This window comes from Hippocampus zosterae, chromosome 10, assembly GCF_025434085.1.
Source record: "Hippocampus zosterae strain Florida chromosome 10, ASM2543408v3, whole genome shotgun sequence".
Lineage (NCBI taxonomy): Eukaryota > Metazoa > Chordata > Actinopteri > Syngnathiformes > Syngnathidae > Hippocampus > Hippocampus zosterae.
In genome coordinates, this window is record NC_067460.1 from 3,799,057 (window position 1) to 3,819,412 (window position 20,356).

General features: G+C 40.9%; 3 protein-coding genes across 4 annotated transcripts in view; 2 read left to right on the plus strand and 1 right to left on the minus strand.

The window, feature by feature from the left end:
* The window catches only part of ngef (neuronal guanine nucleotide exchange factor), a 28,244-nt gene extending 17,731 nt beyond the window's left edge, over positions 1 to 10,513 (plus strand). Inside the window, exons 8-16 of the mRNA XM_052078900.1 lie at positions 3,094 to 3,223; positions 3,322 to 3,396; positions 3,805 to 3,894; positions 4,262 to 4,425; positions 4,506 to 4,664; positions 7,937 to 8,016; positions 8,097 to 8,201; positions 8,277 to 9,510; positions 9,545 to 10,513. Coding sequence (XP_051934860.1) covers positions 3,094 to 3,223; positions 3,322 to 3,396; positions 3,805 to 3,894; positions 4,262 to 4,425; positions 4,506 to 4,664; positions 7,937 to 8,016; positions 8,097 to 8,201; positions 8,277 to 8,521 — 1,048 coding nt within the window. The 3' untranslated portion in view covers positions 8,522 to 9,510; positions 9,545 to 10,513. The remainder of the gene's footprint in view (positions 1 to 3,093; positions 3,224 to 3,321; positions 3,397 to 3,804; positions 3,895 to 4,261; positions 4,426 to 4,505; positions 4,665 to 7,936; positions 8,017 to 8,096; positions 8,202 to 8,276; positions 9,511 to 9,544) is intronic.
* The window catches only part of LOC127609240 (uncharacterized), a 31,440-nt gene that overhangs the window by 1,646 nt on the left and 9,438 nt on the right, over positions 1 to 20,356 (plus strand). The window contains exon 3 of the mRNA XM_052079078.1: positions 31 to 711. Coding sequence (XP_051935038.1) covers positions 31 to 315 — 285 coding nt within the window. The 3' untranslated portion in view covers positions 316 to 711. The remainder of the gene's footprint in view (positions 1 to 30; positions 712 to 20,356) is intronic.
* LOC127609152 (ATP-binding cassette sub-family G member 4-like) overlaps positions 13,915 to 20,356 on the minus strand; it is a 35,041-nt gene continuing 28,599 nt past the window's right edge. For both annotated transcript variants that reach the window (XM_052078910.1, XM_052078911.1), the window contains 8 exons: positions 19,939 to 20,053; positions 19,697 to 19,839; positions 19,232 to 19,330; positions 18,958 to 19,126; positions 18,787 to 18,887; positions 17,177 to 17,335; positions 16,942 to 17,060; positions 13,915 to 14,996 (listed from right to left, as the gene is read on the minus strand). In XM_052078910.1, the coding sequence (XP_051934870.1) occupies positions 14,771 to 14,996; positions 16,942 to 17,060; positions 17,177 to 17,335; positions 18,787 to 18,887; positions 18,958 to 19,126; positions 19,232 to 19,330; positions 19,697 to 19,839; positions 19,939 to 20,053 (1,131 nt within the window). In that variant the 3' untranslated portion in view covers positions 13,915 to 14,770. The remainder of the gene's footprint in view (positions 14,997 to 16,941; positions 17,061 to 17,176; positions 17,336 to 18,786; positions 18,888 to 18,957; positions 19,127 to 19,231; positions 19,331 to 19,696; positions 19,840 to 19,938; positions 20,054 to 20,356) is intronic.

A 20,356-nucleotide genomic window follows, 5' to 3' on the forward strand; every position in this document is an offset into this window, starting at 1 on the left:
TAAGACTTAACTATGCTGCTTTATGTTCAGGATGAGCTGGATGAAGTTGTGAACACGTGGAACGCACACAAAATAAGACCAAGATTGCACCATGATACAGCTTCAGGTCGACCAGTCGTCATGTATTCATTCCCTGCGATGCACAGTGCCGAGGATCAATTAAAACCTGTTGGAACGGAAGAGGTCACTGCATGTATGGAAGAGTGCACTAAAAAAGGCTATTTTCCTTGTGATGAAACTGTATTTGAACTGTGTTGTTTGCTTATGGAGGAAAATGAATGGCACGCGCCATCAGATCCATTGGATGCAAGATAAGATATCCTTTATTCGTCCCACAATGTTAAGTGACAACACAAGTGACTTGTATGTTAAGTTGAGAGAGGAATTACTGAAGTCTATTTGACATACAGTATGTACTGATGCAATTTTGGGAAAATGAAGCTTCAAATTTTCTCCATAAACCAGTTGTTGTTTTTTGACTTCTCTAAATTGCACTCTTTTCAGCAGTGGGCTGGAGGTACACGGACTTGCCCTTTCTGAAACCTTTATTTTAAACAACAGTGCCATGGCTCCAGCATGTCCCGTGACCCTGGAGGATATGTGGGTCAAAAGTGGATGGATGTCTTATTGTTAATATTGATAGAAAACATCTCCACACTTTTTCTGATCCGCTTTATCCTCACAAGGGTCACGAGATATGCTGTGCAGCCTGTCCCAGCAGTTGTTGGGCAGTAGGGGGGGCACCCTTAACCGGTTGCCAGCAAATCGCAGTGCACACAGACGAACAACCATCTGCCCTCACAATCACGGACAATTATTTGGAGTGTTCCATTAACATGCCCCGCATGTTTTTGGAATGTGGGAGGATGCGGAGAAGCCGGAGACTCCACACTGGAAGGCCGGAACCGGATTCGAATCCTGCACCTCTGCACTGTGAGGCCGACGTGCCTCACAGCCATTAGGAAATATATGTAAAATGTTATTAAACCATTCACCGTTGCACACAAGTATATTAACCGTCAAGCTTGAATTCATCCAACTCTCTGATGAACCTTTTCAGATGGTTTATCACTTCCTTCTGCTTTGGGGTTAAATCAGTTGCAAATTTCAGCAGTTGGCAGACTTTTTTTGAGGTAGGTTGCAAGTCCGAGCACAACTTGTTCAGTGCTTCAAGACTGATGGAAACACGGTGAAGAGTAACCTTCCTCCAGCAGTAAATCACAAACATGGGCTTTTGGATAAGCTCTTTGTGTGCTATTTCCTGCAGTATTGTGGGAAAGGTTTCAGCAGAGATTCTTTTTCTACACCCGTAGCTGTCAAGAACTTCCACAAGATCATCTAGGTCCACTTCTGAAAAGTCCTTCATTGCTTCCATCAAAACTTGACGTTCTTGGCTGCTCACAAACTGCAGAAAATGGGTTTTTAGATCACTATAGACACAGTTGAAAAGCACCTGCTCGAGGAAAGGAAATGCAAGTTTGTTTGGGAAGTAGCAACAATCTTGGTATCCCTTTAAAAGAATTCTGCCAACTGCTTTCCACTTTTCTGTAGGAAAATCATGGCGAATGAATGGTACTTTAATTGATGTACCAAGGGTGCATCGGTCATAGAATTCCTGCCAGAAGCAGCTGAGAACATCCCGCAGTACTCCAGATCCAACACCTGCTTCTTCTGTATTATCTGGGAGTATGCGTTTCACATTGAGTGATTTGTTTAAGATTGCATTTTCAGAGAATGCTATGATCATATCATTCAATGTGTCAGTGTAGTGGACAGTTATTGTCATCACATCTTGTGGATCTGGTGGACCATCATAGATAAGTGTGATGTCTGCATCTCCCTCCGTGTTGTATGTGGGGCCAAAAGTAATATCTGAATCAACAGAAACGTCGAATGCCGTGTAGATTTCATTTGAATCGACAGAGACCTCTTCAATTTCAGAGTTGTAGTCACTGGCAGCGTGTGACACAACCAATACTACTTTGGACGCTGTGCTGCCATCATGGTGGTCGTCCTTTGGCCTTGTTGCAATGTAAAAGCACAACAACGTGAGCTTTGCAGCCTAAAGGGGTTCGATGTCGAGAGTGGTGTTGTTTTTTTTAACAAGGTTATGTGGCGTCACAGGAAAGTACCCATTTAAATTGGTTACGTTCTACGTATTCACGAATGTAAACTGGGTGCATCCATTCATGACATTCGGACTAGCAACGGAGCTACAAGCTTCATGGAGCACGTTAACTCCAAATGAATCAAACACGACGCACTGTTTACTCACCCTCTGCTCCTCCAAAAGTGAAAGGATGTCCTCCGACACTCCTCGGCCACGCAAAAAGTCGCTGGGTGACGACGTGTGCCCTTTCTTTCAAGTCACGCCACACGCTGACGGTCCCCCCACAATTCATAGCTCCACGAACGTCACAAAGTCAGAATTCTGACTTTAAAGTCAGAATTCTGAGATTAAAGTCAGAATTCTGACTTTAAAGTCAGAATTCTGAGATTAAAGTCAGAATTCTGAGATTAAAGTCAGAATTCTGACTTTAAATTCTGACTTTAAAGTCAGAATTCTGAGAATAAAGTCAGAATCTTGCCAACCTTATTTTTTCTTTCTTCATTGGCCCTAATCCTCTTCCGTAGACACCTGTGGTCTCAAGGAAATAAACAATTGGATGAACCAAAACAAAATTGAGGTAATTATTTTTGGCAATAAAGAACAGAGTATTTCTCTTAGAAAACACCTGGAGTCACTATCTTTCAAAACCAAAGACCAAGTCCGAAATCTTGGCATGCTGATCGACTTGGACCTGACTTTCAGAAATCATATTCAATCAAGCATTAAAACAGCCTTTTACCAGCTGCAAAAGATATCCAGACTGAAGGTTTTCATGTTTAAAGCAGGCTAGGAGAAATGTATTCAAGCTTTGGATTGATACATCTTGAGATTTCCTCTCAGATATATGCATTCTTTAACAGGTAAATGAACAAATGGTGTTTTCTGCAGCTGAGTAAATAAACTCCCTGCTTCACTATTGGAGCAAATATAGTGATGCAGTTAATTAATTAAATTTGGTACCATGAACATGTGTGTCTCTCCAGAGAAGGAAACCAGGCATTCCGGGAGACCATGGCAGTATTGGAGAATCATCCATGTGTCAGGGGGCTGTCCTTCACATCATTCCTCATTCTACCTTTTCAGAGGATTACAAGACTCAAGTTGCTTGTTCAAGTGAGTATACCGACTCGACCGATAGTCACCATGATGGTTTTGAAGTCTTTGAAATGTATCATTGGTTCTTTTTTTGTTCACCGCCTTCTCTCACACAGAATATCCTGAAAAATGCTGAAGAACACTCTGAGAGGGAAGCAAATGCCATTAAAGCTCATCAGCGACTGGAGCAGGTAAGTTAAAAACCTCAGTAATTAACCCAAAGGCACTGAGTGAGTGGTTGCATAATGACATTACTGTAATTAACGGACTATTTATTCATAAGACCCCCAAAACATCACACTTTAAATAAATTAAAAACTTCCAAATATCAAGGCACATGATAAGAGGTTATTCGACATAAACATATTAAAGTATTTAAGTTTTCATTATTTTATTGCGCTTATGTGACATTGCGAGCAAACATACTTTGGAGTAAAAGTAAGGGAAATAATCATACAGAAAACTCACAATCATGATTGTTTCTAACAATCACACAAAGAGCAATTTTTTTTTCTGTCACACTAAGACTATTAACTAACATATTAATATTTCTTTCATTTATCTGGAATATGTCCTGTATGTGTGTGTCTCTCCTACAGATTGTGAAAGAGTGTAACGAGGGTGTGCGAAAAATGAGTCGCACGGAGGAGCTCATCAGCATTGAAAAGACTTTAGAGTTTAAATCCAAGGTAAAGAACTGCAACATCAGTTTGGCATTTTAACGGCACAACTGCACATGTGCTTCGTAAGTGGGGCCTCCTAGGAGGAGTCGATCACTCTCTAATGCATAGGTATCAAACTCAGGTCGTGGAGGTCCGCTGTCCTGCATGTTTTCCAAGTCTCCCTGTTGCAACACACCTGATTCAAATCAGATTCAAATCAGGTGTGTTGAATCAGGTGTGTTGCAACAGGGAGACTTGGAAAACATGCAGGACAGCAGCCTTCCAGGACCTGAGTTTGACACCTATGGATCCAAGCTCAGCTGAGATTCTGTGATGCAGGCCTGCTATGCAGAAGCATGTACGATAGAGTCAACCTTGCTTTCTTCCCTTGTAGTCTGTGCCCATCATCTCCCACTCCCGCTGGTTGCTCAAGAAGGGTGAGGTGCAACTCATGGCCGGACCAAAGAGCACCAGGACATTGCGAAGCCGTAAACTTTACCAGCCCGTCTTCTTGTTTCTGTTTAACAACCTGCTGCTGATCACCAAGCGTAGCTCGAGGTAAGCATCCTTTAAATCATTCTCACTTGAAATGTAATCAGTCAGTCTCGGCCCTGTACACAATGGCAATGTCTTTGCAGCGGGGACAAGTTTCAGGTTCTTGACTCCTGCACACGGTCTTTGCTGAGGACTGAAGATTTAGAGGACCAGGGCCAGATGCTCGCCTATGTCTTTAATCTTAAATTGCTGGAAAACCAAGAGGACCGGCCAGTCAGCTACATGCTCAAGACCTCAAGCATGTAAGTTTGTGAATCACATTTAGGAAAGTTAACCCACGACACTAAAAATGACAGACACGGAAATAAGCAGGTAACAAGATATTCACAGAATTGTGTCATTTCTCACTTGATGAGGATGCAGGCACTGTAAACACACAAACATTTTCAAAACAACAAATACCTACAATGAGGGTCTGAGACATTTTTAGGTCGTAGCAGTTATGAGATGCAGATCATTCAATGACGGTAAACGCTGACGTTGTCTATTGCCAAATGGGCAAAGGGTAGTGACAATCTCAAGTCATGCATGGATCATACTTCCTTTTCCACATTGTGATGTCTGGGCGGAGCTCCGTGGTGGCCGGGAGTGGTCATGGCCACTTTCTGGACAACCCCTGGCCACCGCACATCTAGATATATTTTTTTTGCCTGTGACCTTTTCACATGAATGCAATATTCTTTCATTCTTTGATACTCTGCTACAATTCATTTCCTTTAACTGAATATTTGAATTAATTTACAATTGCTGTGAACATAAACTCCAAAGGGAAAACTTTGAATCTTGCAGTTAAAATAAACCACAAATTGTCACTTTTACGCCATAGCAAGCAAACAACATGGCTGAGAAGTCACTGTTTATCATACCATCCCACAGTCATGGTTTCATGAAGCAAAATGCATACAAAAAACAATCTTGCGCAATACATGCATAATACAAACAGGAAGAAACTTAAGTAAAAAGCAACATTTAGAGTATTGAAAAATACAGTAGAGAGGGCTGTATCATTGTGACTTTTACATATGGTTAAAAACTCAAAAAAGACCTAGGTACACAATGTTGAGTTAGCCAAAGTACCACTGTGAGAGCAGGAATCGATTGGCACCTGTATGCAGGTCTGCCTGGCTTTTAAACTTGAGTTAATTACAGATGGTTTGCAGTAACTAGGCCCGCCAAAATAAAGCCTTTGTACAAAAAACCCACAAGACAAATGCTCAGAGGGATCGAGCCTTTTCTGTTGCTGGTCCCTCTCTCTGGAATGACCACCCACTGAACATTCGGCAAGCCTCCTCACAGCCCATCTTTAAAGCCCTCCTCAAAACTCACTTGTATTCTTTGGCGTTCGACTCAGCATGACTTAGATTTGTTTCTGACTTTATTACCGATTCGTCTTACTGTTTATTGTGTATGTTAAATCGCTCCATGTACAGCACTTTGTATGCAGCGATGGCTGTTTGAAGGTGCTCTATAAATACTGTTGACTTGACTTGACTTGACTTGACTTCAACAATGACTTGTCATTTTCGGAAGGAGGAAACATGGGCGCGCTGATTTCCACCCCTAAGTGATATGTCACCACCCTGGCCACCCTACTGAAAAATGTCCGTTCACGCCCCTGCGAGATGTCTCCATAATGCACTGTCAAGCATCACGCGCCCCATTTAAAGTTAATGAGAGGAGTTGCTTGGATTGGTGGCTGTGGTCACACCCACAATGGCAACACCTGACCTTCGTGCAGATTTAGAATTTGGATCAAGCTGGGCTTGCGGTAGTCCTGAAAAAAGAGCCATTTGACTTTAATATCATAATATTGTTTGATTTTGACTTGACTTTAACTTGATATATACTGCTTTATAAAATTACAATCTGATGCCCTGACTAACTACCTATTTGGCCTTGTCAAGATTATGGGTTCTGTTTTTGTGCCAGAGGTGTGGTACATTTCAGCACATGGGCGTCCTCGTTTATGTTTTTGTATTTTCACAAGCCAGTGCAGTGTGGGCGCATTTTAAAAAGGGCGTTGTGCTCCATTGTGGGCATGAACACAACCGACTTGTTTCACTGCCGATCGAAGCAACTCCTCTCTCCCCTTTAAATGCCAAGTGCAAGCCGGATATCGCACAGACAATCCTTAAAATGGCAGACAAAGACACGGATTTGCTTGAGTCATGTGGCAGGTTGACGCATGTAAAGAACCTTTTTAAGGAGCTGCAAGCAGACCTCCACAGGTGGATGATGCAAAGTTGCTCAGGGAGAGCAAGGATCTGTTCAGTGGTCACTCTGACACCGCTTTCCTCTTGGATCACACGCGTCCGTGTGTGACCCCACCTGCACCTCATGCTGCCTTCCATAGATGTGCCAGTAGGAAGATTTTTAACACTATATAATAAACATTATAATAATAACTTGGAGACTGCCTTACACCCTAATTGTCTGTGTCAGAGGAGCTCAGAATCTGTCTGCTTGCACCTCTATCAAATTCACTCAGTTACACTCCCTGCACCAAGTTTAGCCAGATGCATGTCATAGGAATCACCCCGAGTATAAAGGAACACCCAGCAAGGCACAGAGAGGTCAACCATATTCCCAAACAAGCGCATTGAGGCTTGCGCTGGTATGAAAATAGAAGGAAAGAGATGCGCCAGTGTTTATGCTCGAGCGTACCTGCGCTGTGTATGAATATGGAGCCCTTTGAGTGTACTGTATTGTCATAATCTAAAAAAAGTTTTGTTTTTTTTTTCTAAAAAAATATTAATTTGTCATCACAACCACAATGTAATTCCTGGATTAAGAAAGGTTGAGTATATCGAACATACCATCATGTTGTATGATATACTCAACCATATATTGGTCAATCATGTTAATATATAACCACATAACATTAATTTCTCTTCATACACTCTAGATGAGGATTTTTTCCCAAAGTTTTTACTAGCTCGGATAAGGGTACCCCTCATCTACAACCACAGTGTGTCACGTAGCGAGGTGGTGGTGGACCCCAAAAAGCTGGCAGGAGGGAGGAGCAGGGTGTATTTGAAGAAGTTTATTTAAAACAAAGAAAACTACATCCTAAACAAAGTCCGAAGTAACAAACAAAAACCATGACTTAAACAGAAACTATCAATAACCAAAACACTACGAGAAAAAACATGACAGCAAACAAACAAACATGACAGTAGCAAGAGCAAACAAACAAACATGACAGTAGCAAGACGCAACAATGCAAACAATGACCCGACCCAGAGTGTTCGGGCAGGAGTCCCCTTATACAACCAATTACCAAATGACCAACAGGTGTGCAGCTGCCGGGGGAGCCCCACAATGCCACCCGTTGGTCCCCAAACCGAATCATGACACAGTGAGGACAAGAACAGTTCCAATAAATCATTAAATGCCCCAAATCAATGACATTCCAGCCCATGGTTTTATTTTTGATCACTACTATAGCTGTCGAGTAGATGTCATTAAACTAAGTAACGAGTGCTGGTGCTAATCAATGGAATCCTGTGGACAGGAGTGATAAGCTTCGATGGATCTGTGCGCTGACTCCAAACCCACGCACCCGTTTCATGTCGACCAGCGCACACCAATCAGGTGAGATTTCGAATGAGATAATAATCACTTTATATGCTAATATGATCCTATTAATGCTGTCCTTTCTGTTGTGAACGTAGACTCTTTGCAAGTGCAGTGTATTCAGTCCTACTCCTCCCAGGAGCCTGATGAACTCTCCATTGAGATGGCCGACGTTTTGAATCTCTTGGAGAGAACAGATGATGGTGCATGACCCTACATCACCTTTGCAAGCTGTTCAGTGTTCCAATTAGTCAACATGCATCGTTTTTGGGTTGCAGGCTGGATGATGGGGGAAAGGCTCCACGACGGTGAAAGAGGATGGTTCCCAAGTCGATTAGTGGAGGAGATCCAGAGTCAGGAGGTGCGAGCTCAGAACCTGAGAGAAGCATTCAAGGTGCATCACGCTCAAGAGGGAGCCGGAGCCCTGCAAAGTGGAACAAGGATTGGCTCAAGAGGGGGGAGACCCACGCCAAAAGTCTCAAACCTCTTCAGTTTGTGGAATGATCCCATGGGAAGGAAATAAATCAGAGCACTTGAAGAAGATGCATGTGCAAAAGCATCGAGACTTTGATCGATCTTGAACTATGAGCAGATGACTTTTAAGCTTCACTGTCTTGCTGTCAGTTGCCTCTTTTACACCGAGATCGCAAAAAATTGACGTATCAGAGCCATAACAGAAGAGCCGGCATTTATCCACCTTTGCTCTTTATGCAGAAACCATTCAAGGTGAGGCACTGCCGCGAGTGTGTAAATTTCATACAGCCAAAGGCTTCACACAATCCAATCATTAGATGACATCGGCGCCAGCATTTGATGTCACGTGAAGAGTTAGACACCAACAGGTGCTTCCAACACAACAAGGACGAAACAGCACGGTAGTTAGCACCTCTGCTACACATGAAATTATAACTATAGATAAGTATTGTTATAAAACTATATATATGTATATTAGGGGTGTTCATTGATAATTCATTTTAAACTGGAACAATTTGATCCTGTTAGAAGTACAGCTCCCTTTGAGAGGATGACGCAATGAGTTTCTTGTTGTTATTTTGCAATATGAATGAACTTCAGTTAGTCAAGTCAATGTGGCCCTCAAAGACATCGATCTCCAATGAAAAGCATTTCAATATAGAGGTATTGAAGGGGAACAATTCGATGCGCTCACATTTTTTAAAAATTAAAACCAATTTTCTGCTTCAAATCATATCAGCGCTGGCATGTATACAGTGTCTATTATACACTGTATACAGTGTTTAGAGCAACACACGAAGAAATTATTCGAATTTCGGCTGGCTGGGTTTCGCTAGCTTAAAATTAGACTTGACATGATCAGGATTTTTGGGGCCAATCACTGATCACAAGACGAAGCAATATTCCAGTAAATAACTAGTGTATTTACTTCATATACTTGTGCAATGTTTATGGAGTATCAACAAAAGTATTCTCAAGCATGTTTGGCTCTTTTCAACAATCTTTTCCATGCCCCAACGAATAAAAGTGGTGGTGGCGGTGGTGGCGGTGGTGGCGGTGGTGGCGGGGGGAGTGGAATATGAAACGTCTCTTCCTTAAGAAATTAGCAGAATTTATAGTGAGAATGCAGCTGCTTTCAAAACCATGCTATACCTAAAATTACAACTACCGAATGTACTCATGAAAACTTGTTGACGAATTGTGCACACTGTGCAAGAGTTTGATTGTGTTTGGCCGCAACGCTCAGTTTGCAGCGGGCTTTACACACAGGTTTCTGTTGTGGCTCTGATACTACGTTCCAAATATAGAATTGTCAAGATGACATTGTACCCCCTCCTTCTATCTCGGTGCCTTTTATACTCTGAAAAGTAAGGTCTTCTACAGGCAGTGTAAGAGGGACTCGTGATTCCAGACCAGTCAAAACAACTCAAGCAATGTTGCATGGCTCATGAATGTGCAATGAAGGTTTTTTTCTTTGTTGTTGTTTTGTGCCCAGTGCACTTAATGTGGTGTGTAATTAATGAAGAATCTACGTTTGATAAAGAACCTGTTTGAGGGTGCAATGGCCGATACCCCCAAATTTTGTTGTCGTTAATTTATTGTGAAGATACTGTAAACATCCTTCAGATGCATGGGCAGGGTTTAACTATTTGATTGTGTTCGTTCATTTCATTTTATAAATGCATAGTAAATGTTATGAAAAGCAACAATGATTACCCGAGTGTCTGTCTATGACTGCTGAAAAGAGTGAGTCTGCAAAATTTTGGTTCAATGACTCCCTGACCACAATTTAGTTCGTCTCCCCATAAATTCCTTGTGGGATAAAAATATACAAAATGTATGACCTAAAACATTTGTATGCGCCATTTCTATTTGAACCTTTGGAAAAAGACACATAAATATCCAGACAATAGATTCTTGTTTAATTAAATTTAGGCTGTAAATTTGTATAATTTAATGTGAAGTGTGGAACAGCATGGTTGTAAAGCCTGTATGTTTCTATTCGTGTACATAAATGACAACATTCAAATGAAAATGAGAACGTAATTGATAGTGTGGCTCTTTAATATACCGGTATGTATCGCTATATGATTGTTGATATAAAAAAAAGAAGAAAAAACACAATCTTCAGAGATTTGCTCATTGTGATTTCTTAGAGTGTTGTGTTGCTCTAAACCAGGGGTGTCCAAACTTTTTGCCAAGGGGGCCAGATTTTATGTGGTAAAATGTCGGGGGGGGGGCGACCTTGGCTGACATTCTTTACATTGAACAACAATATTGTTCAACAAATTTTAGTAAGCCAGTCTGTTTCACATTTCCATTTTTATTTTAATTTCAACAATCTTAAGAATTTCTTTTGAAACAGGTATATCACATGCAACTGCTTATTCACTTGACTTTTTCTTAAACAGAAGTCTCCTGAGTGCAAATTGATTGATTTTAAACATAAAATGTATCACCATGACTTTTCAATAGTCACAAAACCTTTGACTCGAACAACAGGTAAATGAACAAGCAATACACATATCCATAACTGCAAGGATCATTTGAAATATGACATATCAGTCAATATAAACACGGAGTGATGTCTTGTTAACTCGTGAGTGATGCCCTCTAGTGTCTAAATGCTATTACTCATTTAGTGAATGCTATTACTCATTTAGCCACCAAAGGGAAGCAGTACTCTATGAAACATCACTCACCAGTCTACGAGACCTCAGTTAATGCAACACGTGTTCCATTGCGCCCAACCTGCGGGCCAGACGGCACTGATTTTATGACAGAGGCCGAGGGCCGGATGAAATTCGACCGCGGGCCGGGTTTGGCCCGCGGGCCGGACTTTGGACATGCCTGCTTTAAACACAAACTGGAATTGATAAAAAAGAAAGCTAAGGAGGAGGTAATAACATCCTTACGATTCTTTTGTGTATGATTTCTATTTTCTGGATATTGCTTGCTCTTGATAGGGGTCCAGACTTAATATAATTGTAAATCCAGCACAGGCTTTAGGGACTCAACTGTCATCTATTATTTTATGTGCACAACTTTTTCAGACATTACTGTCGTACATTTTTTGTTCATATAGCTATACACAGCGAATAGACATACCATTGGTGAATTTGAATTACTCTCGCATGACACCACTCAGCCGATCAAATCGGTTCTCATTCAGTGTCGCTTTGTGAATGAAGTGAGTGGGACAGACATGGTCAGTTCTACACCCTGGACTGGTTTCCAGTCAATCACAGGGCACACAGACTAAGTTCAACTCACATTGGATGGATGGAAGTCAGGTGACTCAATTTCTTAATTTATTATAGGCTCCAGCGAAGCTGCGACCCTTGTGAGGATTAGCAGTGCAAAAAAATGGATGGATTAATAGACATTCCAGTTCAGTGTGAAACAACAAATATTTTGGGCGTAAGATCGGCCCCCGCATATTGTGATTCCGCACTCGCAGAGTCACCTATTCGTAGATTTCCCCCACAACCCCGCAAGATTTTAAAAAATCTATTGTGTGTGTCTGTGTTTGTGTGTTGGGGTGAAGCCAACATTCATCAGGGAAAATGCATATTGGACGTTTATCAGTAGTTACATTTGTTATGGATTAAATTTTTTCCCAATACATACGCTAAAATGTACAATTTGAGACATTTTATTGGAACAATAGCGCCATGCAAAGTTATCTATTGTAGATCAGCTGCCAATTTAGAGGTGCACTGTACCAAATCCTTTACTGTAGTCCCCATTTACTATAATAACAGTTGGGTCCCTCCCCCCCAAAAAAAGAACTGAGCCTCAATTTACTGGATTAAAACAAAAGCAGAAAATTGGGTCAAATCAAATCAAAAACATGATAGAAGGTCAGTCCATTTGATTTATTTTAGACCCAACTGTTTTAAAGGTGACGGGAGAATAATGATGATATTTTTCACATTTAGTTCTTTGCATCACAGGTTTAATCTGATAACATTTATATGGAGATGACACTACCCCAGAGATAAGGGATGCTCGCCTTGTCAGAAATCTGTGCAGCCTCGGTTAAGCCCCTCCATCATTTTATTTTAGATTCTAAAATATAGGTGTAAAACTCGATGCCTGGGGGCCCCATCCAGCCCGCGTCACCATTTTATGTGGCCTGCGAAGGCAAATCATGTCTACATGATGTTTTGCACTTTTAACAACAGAGATGTGAGATATTGCTGGTATTTTTTGTTAGCCATCCCTCTTTTAAAGTTAATTTTAAAATTGTTGAACAAACAATTCCAAATTATTTACAAGCTTCTGATTTCAAAACTTTTCATTCATCAATTTGTTGTGATTTTAGAAGACAATCATACATTTATATAACAGGTGTCAAAATCAAGGCTCGTGGGGCAGATCTGGCCCGCCACATCATGTTATGTGGCCCATGAAAGCAAATCAAGCATGTTAAGTTCCATGATGCTTGCTAAAGTCTGAACCATAATTTCAAATTGACACATGTAATGTACAATAACAGTCATTATTCTTGACTCCTGATTTTAAAACTAGTTATTCATCAATTTGTTATGCAATGTGTACAATGTGTATGTAATATATGGAGGGGATTAAACATGTATATGGGTTCCCCAAAGTCATCATGGCCCTCCAAGGGAAACCGTAACTACACTGTGGCCAGCGACAAAAATGACTTTGAGACCCCTGCTCTTAAATATATTTGTACTTTTTTTTCAGGATCTTAAATATATTTGGACATTTTTTTCAGTTCCCATATGCACCTTTTTAGACAAAGTAGGGAAAAATTCCTGGAGTCGTGCCTTCATACATATTCTTTTATTTTAATTGATTAATAAAGGTTCGAAATAAAAGTATTTGTTTATGAGCAGTAGCTGCTCATCAATTAAATTGGTGCTTGTCACAAACGTTATGTCAAACATTCCATTACATATTAGATAGGATGCTGACACCTGTTTATTAGGGATTTTTTACTGCGTTGAAGACATGCCTATGCCTGAACAATTTGTATCATGTAAACCACAGAAATGTTCTCTGTACTTAGGCTCTGCTCAAAGTAGCCAGTAGTGAGAGACTTTCATTCTCTTCTAAATAACCATACACTAGCCCAGGGGTGGCCAACCAGTCAGTGACTAAGAGCCATTTATTTATTGTGTTACTGCAAAGAGCCACATCATACACATGGGCAGACAAATATCACCACATCCCACACACAGGCACACACACGCACACACTCACACACACACACACACACACACACACACACACACACACACAGGCGCGCACACACGCACTCACACACGCATGCACTCACACACACGCACACACACCTGGGGCAGGCCACCCCTGGGTTACTGGGTGCATGAAAGGGTTAATAAAACAACAAGTGTGACACATTAATCTCCACTACTAGAATGTGGTGAATAATTTGAAACATTCCATTCATTCATTCAGTCAGATCATTGTTTATTCGATTCTCAATTATTTAAGATTGATTGTGCAGTCGAGCTAAAAAAAAACAAAAACAAAAACAACAGAAAAGACCAGTTTGAGTAAAAAAAAAAAAGTCTTCATAACAAATACAATATTTTTGTCATTGTTCATCGTGCTCCTTTTAACATGCAGTCCAGATGCAAATTTTCCACATTGGTCATGAAAGTTAGCACCAATCATAATTGCATTTTGTCCTGGTATAACTGGATGTCATGTGGCCACAAAAAATAAAAGGATACTCATTTATCTTAAATACTCAGTTGTTAGTCCATAAAAGCAATCAAGACAATAGTAGAAAAAAAAACCCGAAAAGGATTTTTAGATTAGATTTTGTAAGTAGAATATAAAATTTGAGAATAGCAAATTAATTTACAGCTATAGAAAACAGTCCATCTAGCATAAGGGATTATTTGATTTATATAGTCATTTGAGCTCAAATATGTTTCCAAACAGACAGCAGAAATATTATTGTGTAAATTTATTTGTCATTTGTATTCCCCGAGTGAGTGGAAATGATCACTGTGCATACCCAGCTTGATGTTAAATATCTCTTTGTGCTCGGTTCGCGGGACTCTTATTGAACTAAAAATATGTTTGAAAACAGAAGAATAATCCTGCTGGCGTATTGAGGTAATACAAGTTCATCCAACAGAGTTGAATATTTCAGCAAGTATTTCAGCAGCGATGTGTGCAATTTAAAAATGAAAACAAAAAAACAAAACAGGCCAATGTAAGAGAGGTTATTTCAGGTTATGAGAGTGATGGCCTAGTCTGGAATGGCAACAGTACAAACCTTCTGTCAAGCAATCTACCGCTCGGCCTTGATCTTGTAGCGGAGAACAAGGTAGGTGGCTAGTCGCAGGATGAGAAAGAAAACACCCAGGACGATGAAGTCAATATAGAGCTTAGCGTCTTCTACGTCCAACAGCTGAAGAACCTCCTCGGGTCGTTGGAAGCGACACGCTTTGCCGGGACACTCCAGCTCGGAACGATTCATCCCGTAGATGGACAGAATTACTCCTTCAAAACCATACCTGCGGGGATGTATTAACACATGAAACATCTTCTGGGTAAACTCATTGCAAAATTTTATTCACTACTTAATCATTCTCAGTGCTGTTCATAGTCGTAGAGGTCAGGGTTTTTTGTCATACAGACAAAGATGTTCTTTTTTGATTGATTTATTTTTGGGGGATCATAGTGGCCATTCATTTATATGGTACTAGCTGGTTCGCCGCCCTCCGGGCGGCTCATCAGCTAGTTCCTGCGGAAGGCTGGTAAGGTGGTGGTTCGCCGCCCTCCGGGCGGCACATCAGCTAGTTCCTGCGGAAGGCTGGTAAGGTGGGCCTTCGGCCCACAAAAGTGTTGTTGCTTGGTTCAACTTTTTGTTCATCTTCATTGCTTATCGCGAAAATAAAGAGATGTTTAGCTCTACTAAATAACTAACAATTTCATTGCAATGCTTGTGGGTAGACAACATTTTTTCGCTAGGATGCCCGCGCGATCATAGTGAGCCACTGCCTGAGCGGCGCAGTGGTGAAGTAGGTACGTTTTGAAAAGGGACAGACGGAAGGACAGACCGCGTGCAGGACGACGCACAATATATATATAGATGGAAATGGTACACTCAACAATTTCTCACAATAATTAGGAAACATTTATTCATTCATTCGTTCATTCATTTTCCAATCCGCTTAATCGTCACAAAAGTCGCGGGGGGAGCTGGAGCCTATCCCAGCTGTCTTCGGGCAGTAGGCGCGGGACACCCTGAACCGCTTGCCAGCCAATCACAGGGCACACAGAGACAAACCACCTTCCGCGCTCACACTCACACCTAGGGAGAATTTTGAGCGTTCAATCAGCCTGCCATGCATGTTTTTGGAATGTGGGAGGAAACCGGAGTACCCGGAGAAAACCCACGCAGGCCCGGGGAGAACATGCAAACTCCACACAGTAAGGCCAGAGCCGACAATTAGGAAACAAACAAATACAATATGCAGCACTTTTTTGTTAAAAAATCTCAGCCACTTTTTACATTTAAGAAAAATGTCCCATCACTAATGCACTCATTTTAAAAATGTGCCCGTGGGCACCATGTTGGTGACCCATGAACTAAATTATTACTACTTTAAAAATCTGATTTTTCAAATTAAAAAAAAAAAAATCATTTTTTTTTAATGAGACAACAATGAGACAATTAAAAAAAAAATCATTTTTTTTAATTGTCTCATTGTTTTTAGTTTGTTTTTAATGTACCTTACCTGGCCCTTTCTTTCAGTTTTAATCGTTCATTATTTCAAATAGTTGACCTTTTAAACTGCTTTGCATCAGTGAAGGGAAACATGCAAAGTAATAATTTAATGTTTCAGTGGTACTGTTGTGATTGTACTGTCTATATGACAAATGAGCATTTTGAATCAGTTAGTTCAGCGGGAATTTAAGTGAGCCCTAACCAGAAAATGCACAACCATGTGGAACAATTTCATCACATATATAAGCGGTAAATGGCATGCACTTAAATAGTACTTTGTGCACAGACTTGTACCAGCAACTCTTTTTAGGCTTAGTCATGTGTGAAATTCACTAAACTCAACTCAACTCAACTCAATTGTATTTATAGAGCACTTTCAAACAGCCATCGCTGCATACGAAGTGCTGCACATGGAGCAATTTAACATATACAATAAACAGTATAACAAATCTGTAATAAAGACGGTAGAAAGCACCGAACAGTAAAACCAAGAACAAATCTCACAATGCCTGCTGTGGAAACCCCGTTTTAAATGCTAAATATTAAATGCGTGTGTGTTGTGTAGCAGTGTGTGTCTGTGAGTGAAAGAGGGCGCACACGCTCATTTCCGGGCAATGGGAGCCAAATTTTTGAGAGAGATTTGTATATGAGCTGTTGACAGAAAACGAATCAAACATTTACTGAGCAGCAGTGTCACCCTCGTTGATGTGTTCTGATACTACACGCACCTGACATATGACACATAAGAGCTCCACTGAAGGTACTTTGGAATTGTGTCAAAGTTCACAAAGAATCCAGAAAAAAGCAGCACCGGGATGGCTGTGACTGGTCCAACAAATGTGGCCACCTGTGTACAAGTACATGGACATAAATACGCGCATTGTGAACTCCAATATATAAATAAGTCATTTAAAAAAGAGTGGGGACTTTTTTTCTCTTTTTTATATTATTCTTCTCATATACCTGCAGTGAGGTGGACGCGGCGCCAACTAGCAGGCCGAGGGATTGCGCGACCAGACAAGTGCAAGTGGACAGCGCGATGAAGAGGAGGTAGCGGCTAATCTCTGGAGGCTGCTCTGTCATCCAGTACACAATGCTGCAGTACATGATGGGGCAGATCACCTGAAACAACATATTGTTATTGTAATAATAATGTGAAAACTAACCAGTTTGCGAGACACTTCTGGGAAAAAAACCACATTTACCATCGCTCCATGTACAGCACTTTGTATGCAGCGATGGCTGTTTGAAAGTGCTCTATAAATACTGTTGACTTGACTTGACTTGACTTGACATTTACAATTTGATGTTATGATTAATGATATTCATTGATCTAAAGACACCGATTATGTCAATGATTTCTCACAATAATAAGGAAACAAATAAATGTCATATGCAAGATTTCATTTCCATTAATCGATGTCGGTGTACATTTTCAAATGATGGGTTATACAACACATCCAGAAAATCTCAATGGCCCATCTCTTGTGAGCTGTTTTTAGAGCAGGCTCTTTGGGGGCTACCTGGTGTCCACAGGCATAACGTTGATGGCCCCACTGTTCCTAAAACTTAAATTTAACTTAAATTCACACATCAATCTATCGCTAAACAGAAGCACATGTACCTGTATTAGTAAAGTCACAATCCCAGTTACAATTTGTATGCCACAGGTGGTGCTGTTGCCTAAAAGTTAGCATATCGACATGGCAGTCTGACGTATGGGGTTTGACTTTAGGCTCTTGTTGACTATTCAGTGTGAATGATTGTTTGTCTATATGTGCCTTGTAATTGGCTGGCAAACAGTGCATCTCTAACAGGAGTCACTAGCCGTTTTGAAACTGAGAGCTGCTTCTTAGATATTGATTAAGGCCAAAAGGCTATCAGTTTGATAACAACTTCTGACAACAAATCTGCTCAAATTATTTGGGAATAAACCATCATCTCAACGTCATTGCGCCCATTGTTATTTTCAAATATATAATTTTCAAATTGGCGACCCAGTAGCCCGGTGGTTAGCACGTCAGCTTCACAGTGCAGAGGTGCCAGGTTCGATTCCAGCTCCGGCCTCCCTGTGTGGAGTTTGCATGTTCTCCCCGGGCCTGCGTGGGTTTTCTCCGGGTGCTCCGGTTTCCTCCCACATTCCAAAAACATGCGTGGCATGCTAATTGAACACTCTAAATTGTCCCTAGGTGTGAGTGTGAGTGCGAATGGTTGTTTGTTTCTGTGTGCCCTGCGATTGGCTGGCAACCGATTCAGGGTGTCCCCCGCCTACTGCCCGAAGACAGTTGGGATAGGCTCCAGCATCCCCGCGACCCTAGTGAGGATCAAGCGGCTCGGAAGATGAATGAATGAATGAATTTTCAAATTTACACCAAGGCAAGTGTGATTTTAAAAGGGAACAACACAAAACATTGGGTGTGCTTTATATTTTTGGGGAATAGAAACACACCAAAAAACGTCAGCTCTCTGGTGAGCTAATATTAGAACAGTTACAAAAATGTTGCTGACCCCTGCTGCACAGTAATGTTGACATCTGATTCTTTTCATTTTAGACTCGACCACTACCAACCCACTTGGAATGGAATATCAGCCATGGTCTTGGCCAGATAATAGGCTTTCAGGCTGTACCAGTAGTTCAGATGCTCCCTCAGAAACACTGACATCTCCATAGGAACTGAAATATAAGAAACGTGTATACTGATTGACAAAGTCACCAAAATGCCGACGATGAACCTGATACTCACAGGTTAACACAGTTGGCATGAGTGCTCCAAACATGAGGAAAAGCATTGAGAAGAAGAGAAATCCAGTGTTGTTATGCACCATGCTGGCATCATTACCAATGTTGAGATAGAGCAAGCCTATCAACACACCTATGACAATATGGGACATCAGTCTGAGGTGGGTCAAAACCTGAAAAATCAGAAAAAAATACATTGACATATGTCTATATTGTTTCCGTTATATTTATGCTACATTTCCATCACAGAGTATTTGTATGCTGCTGTAATCAGTTACCTGGTCTCGACAAATAGTGATGAAGGTTCTCTTGAAGAGAATGCAGAACTGTGTCAGTGTGCTTGTAGCAAAAGTGTGTCTCTCTATGTGTCCAGTATCCTGAGCAAAATATGGACAGGTGGTCTTAGAGTGCCGTACATACCTTAAGAATTACAACAAATTTCCATGCAAACCTCTTCATTAAGTTATTGGGGGTCAAAGATCTATGTGCAATATTTTAAAGCAGTAACATGTACTTCTTCACTTTCTGCTTCTAACCACGGAAATAAAAATAACCCTAACCCTTTCATGCACCCTGTAACCCTGTAATATGATACACCTGTCCACTATAGTAACTGCTGTCTCGAAAGGGTTACGATACTGCTTCTATGACACATGACGGAGAGGCAATAATCACAAATGTAGTTTTATCCTGAATTGATCTTCTCATTCTTGATCATAATGTTCACTTTCTTTACTGCTCACCTTGGCCCGTGCTGTGGTATAGACCAATGATCTATCATTACCACACTGGTTCTTCTTCTCTTCTGTTGCACACATTCCTCCTTGGACGGCTTCAAACAAAACGGGGTTCAAGTCTCCATACTCTCCTGATGCCACTTCAATGACTGAATCAGAATCAGCAAGATGTGATGTTAGTGAAAAGGAAGAAAAATAAGAGGATGTTTGATGATCTCAAACAATTTACTGAGTAAAAATAGACCTACTGAAGTCTGCAGGGTTATGATAGGTCGGACAGTAAATTCCCAGTCCCTTCAAATAGGGGATGAGGTAGGAACCTGTGCCTTTGTAGATACACTGACCCTGACCAAGAATATAGAGCTGTGAAAGGACAGATGTTTTCAATTAATGACATTATGGGTGAATAAATCAGTACAAAGCAAATTGAAAAACTTTGTGTGCGTGTGTGTGTGTGTGTGCGCGCGTGTGTTTGTGCGTGTGTGCGTGTGAGTGTGTGTGCGCGCGCGTGTGTGTGTGTGTGTCCCCACCCCATAACCAATTTACGATTCACGGAGAAGCAAAAGTAATAAAAACTTTGGTAAACAATGAAGCCAGATCAATGTTTACACATAAATAGTATGGAAAAAAATCAACAGGGATTTCATGAACAGCAAAGAAAACAAA